Source organism: Macrobrachium nipponense, chromosome 44 (genome assembly GCF_015104395.2).
Source record: "Macrobrachium nipponense isolate FS-2020 chromosome 44, ASM1510439v2, whole genome shotgun sequence".
In the NCBI taxonomy this organism is placed as follows: Eukaryota; Metazoa; Arthropoda; class Malacostraca; order Decapoda; family Palaemonidae; genus Macrobrachium; species Macrobrachium nipponense.
In genome coordinates this window covers 26,128,490-26,131,989 of record NC_087221.1, presented here as the reverse complement: position 1 = coordinate 26,131,989, position 3,500 = coordinate 26,128,490, and the positions used below count along the sequence as shown (strand labels likewise).

The 3,500-nt window shown below is 41.1% G+C and overlaps 1 protein-coding gene across 1 annotated transcript; it reads right to left on the bottom strand.

The window, feature by feature from the left end:
- Positions 1-565: 565 nt before the first annotated feature.
- Positions 566-2,909, bottom strand: LOC135204117 (ras-related and estrogen-regulated growth inhibitor-like protein). Its single transcript, XM_064234120.1, has 3 exons — positions 2,498-2,909; positions 1,772-1,953; positions 566-1,530 (listed from the first exon to the last, which is right to left on the bottom strand). Exons 1-3 carry the CDS (start codon positions 2,628-2,630, stop codon positions 1,144-1,146), a joined length of 702 nt encoding a protein of 233 aa, XP_064090190.1. The 5' UTR covers positions 2,631-2,909; the 3' UTR covers positions 566-1,143.
- Positions 2,910-3,500: the final 591 nt, after the last annotated feature.

The following is a 3,500-nucleotide window of genomic DNA, read 5'->3' as shown; positions in this document are numbered from 1 at the left end:
TATTTAGTATCTTATTCAGATCAATAATGTATTCTACCTGTATTTTATTAATTTCTCCTCAGGGTTTCTCATTTGTAAAGGTTTGTTTTTATTTACGTAACTAGCTCGTGTGTTTTGCCATCAGTATCTTTGCCTGGCATATACGGTTTTAATCACAGTTCCTTTTCATGTTAATATTATTTGTCAAGATATATTGCTTGTGCATTATGGCCAGGTACATTACCAATGTTTGCCTGCAATCCGGATGCGAAGTATCTTTTTTATACGTTACTTTTAATATTAATTTGTTTTACGAATATTTAGATAGATTTTATTCATAGGTAATTCTGTTTACTTTACCCAATTTTATAGGTAGTTATTTATCTGGTCTTCATTTTTTTATGCTGATCTTTTTCATGCTAATCTTATCTTTCAGTCTAAAGACAAAAGAGCTTTTCCATTTATTTGTATGAAATTATTTTTTTTAGTTTATTTTTATTTTATTTTTTTTTAGGAATCCATCTCTGCTTTTGCTTCGGTATTAAGGCATATATAGAGATTATCGGAATGAAATGAAAGAAATGAATATCATTGTGTCTTTTATATAGGAAACGAAATAAATTATAAAAAATACATATAACATAAACATACTAACCCTAATATCACAGAAGGAGATACATTATTGTAAGAAATCATCTCTTCGAGATGAAAAAAAAAAAAAAAAAAAAAAAAAAAACTTCAGAAATATGACCAATATGACGAAGACCTTTTAGGCAGCGTGACCTCAAAAGGTAACCTATTTTCCTTCTTCTTCTTCTTTTCTTCTTCTTCTTTTCACCTTGTAGATTCCCATCGGAATTTCTTTCTAACTTATTCGCGATGAAGTGGCGGTGAAGTTGAAGTCCTCCCTATCCCGAGAGTGATTCTGTATACAATAATGGTAGAGATGTATCACATATAAACACCGATATGAAGATTCGTCGAACATCCAACAAAGCAACATCGATTTGTTTTGACTGCTGTTCGCCCACTTGGACAAGTGACGATGCTTCTCCCGTTTAAATATGTCTTTCAGTTTGCTTTCATGTTTTGCGGAAATCGCTGACTTCGGAGAGAGAGAGAGTGAGAGAGAGAGCGCTGAAGACGGTCTCAGCATCGGATGAGCTAAATCTGCCGACTGCATCGAACCAACTTGCTTCTCTCCTCCTTGTCCAGGATGATGAGTTCGGTGATGTGCTGGGGGGGAGGCGAATGCCGCCCGATGAGGGAACCGAGCATCCTGCTGACGGAGAGCTTCCTCTGCTTCGGCGACCCCGTGCTGAGGGTGTGGCCGTTGCTGCACTGTCTCTGGGACTTCACCTCCTTCAGGAAACTGTCGAGGGCGTCGGTGACGGCGATGCAGCTCTCCGCCGTGGAGACCTCCGTGAATCGGGCTGCGTAGGCGAAGGCCAGGGACTGCGCCTCCAACTCCTCGACTTCCCGTAGGTGTCCCAGGTCGTTCTTGTTTCCAAGCAGTAGGATGTTCGCCGTTGGTCTTCTGGAGGTGAGTTCCTGCGGAAGAAAGAGAAGAAGAAGGATTAGATTACCGTTATTTTGCTTCATGTTTTGGCTGACTTCTGAGCTTTCGTTATCAGTGTGGTATGATTTTTTTTTATTTATTTATTGTCTAGTGATAATTCTAAGGGGAAAAAACGCCACAAAGCTTTTTATAAGAAAATAGCAAGTGGCTACACTTCAAAATGATATCAAGACGACCTCAACCAACAGACAATAGGTAATGAACAATAATTACCTTCAACGTGCTTTCGGCGTGGAGGTAGGAATCTCTGTCTGATACTGAGTAGACGATGACGAAGGCCTCCGCCCAAAGGAGGTGGGCGTCGGACGCCTCATCACTGGTGGTGGCTGATGTGTCCATGATCTCTACGGGTTGGTTGGCGCCGTCTATCTGAAGGACGCACTTGTACAGCATGTCTGTTGGGCAAAAGAAATGGCAACATTAGTTTTTGCTGGTGGACAGGAAACATTGCAACATTTTCCAACTATCACAAATGGGTCTGAAGTTATTGAATGTTGGATAATAATGTAAAATTTGTATTTATATTTAAAAAAATGTTATAGAAGTTTTTTTTGTAAATATTATGCTATGTCACCACTGACGTGCGTAATGATTTCTCTGATATATTTTAGGAGTAGGTAGTAAAGCAATATCAGCAGTGGTCAGTATTCATGATATAGTAGTTTAGTATTGTGAAGAGATAATGCAGTGATATCCACGGAAGGATAATATCTCAAAGAAGAAACAGAAAGCAAAATGTGAAACCTATGAATAAACCTCACATAAAGGAAGTGAAAAATAAAAATAAATAAAAATAAAAGTTGGAGTAAAGACACGAAAAAGCAATAAGTGACAAGCAACAGGTCTTGGGTAACTAAAGAAGAGAGAGAGAGAGAGATGCACGATTTCACAACACAGAAAACGGCAGAGCGGCGACAATCACCAATCATTTTTCCTCACCTGTGTCTGATCTGTATTCTCCAATAAAGCGCTTCGTGAGATACCGGACGGTGAGGGCAGATTTGCCAACTTGACTGCTGCCCAGAACCGCCACTCGGAGGGGACAGTTGACCGTCTTGTCGTCTGTCTTCATCCTGTCAGTTTGGTGGAGTCTTCAAGAAAGACGCAGAGTTAATCCTTTGCCTAAGATGAAAAGGGCGTTGCACTTTGTATTAATCCACTCGGCACAAAAGTGTAATGTTTCTCGTAAACACTGTTGGAGCGTCACAAAACACAGGGCGACGTTTCGTAATCCAGTCAAGAGTTATGACAGTTCGTAATGCGAAGATGCATAAGAAATATCTAGCGAGTTCAACTCTTGCTTCTTAAGCTGGTGAAGGCTTGAGGGTGAGTGTTGTCATCCGCATGCAACCGGCATTTATAACCTACCCGGCCGATGTTGGATGAGGAACTCGATGCTGGTTGCCAGATCGTTTATTTTACTTGCCGTGCTGTCGGCACATCCTCTCCTCCTCTCCTCCTCATCTTCCTCCTCCTCTCCCTCCTTGGTAAGTCAGTCTTTGTTTACCTTTTACATATTTCAACCTCCCTCTACTTCTTCTTCTTGATTCAGATCATTGCACTAATGCACCGAATTTTGCTTCTCTTTACAAGATAACGACTGTCCATAATTATTGCGCCAAGCAATAGTCGAAACTCGAAGTCCTTCGAATTCGATTGATCTGGAGACTGTAGTCTGAAGAGGTTTGGGGAGGGGGGTTGGGGGGAGGGGGTGCAGGGAGGCGGTGAGGAGGATCCTTCTTTGCTCCTTCAAAGGATCTCCTCACATTACTCAAATTATCTATTTCATGAGCTGAATAGAGGGTGATTTTACCTCCTACCCCGGGCCCATAACCCTCTCCGCCTCCCTTCTCTCTCTCTCTCTCTCTCTCTCTCTCTCTCTCTCTCTCTCTCTCTCTCTTTATATTTCATTAATATGTTCTTCACGAGCTCTCCATTTCTG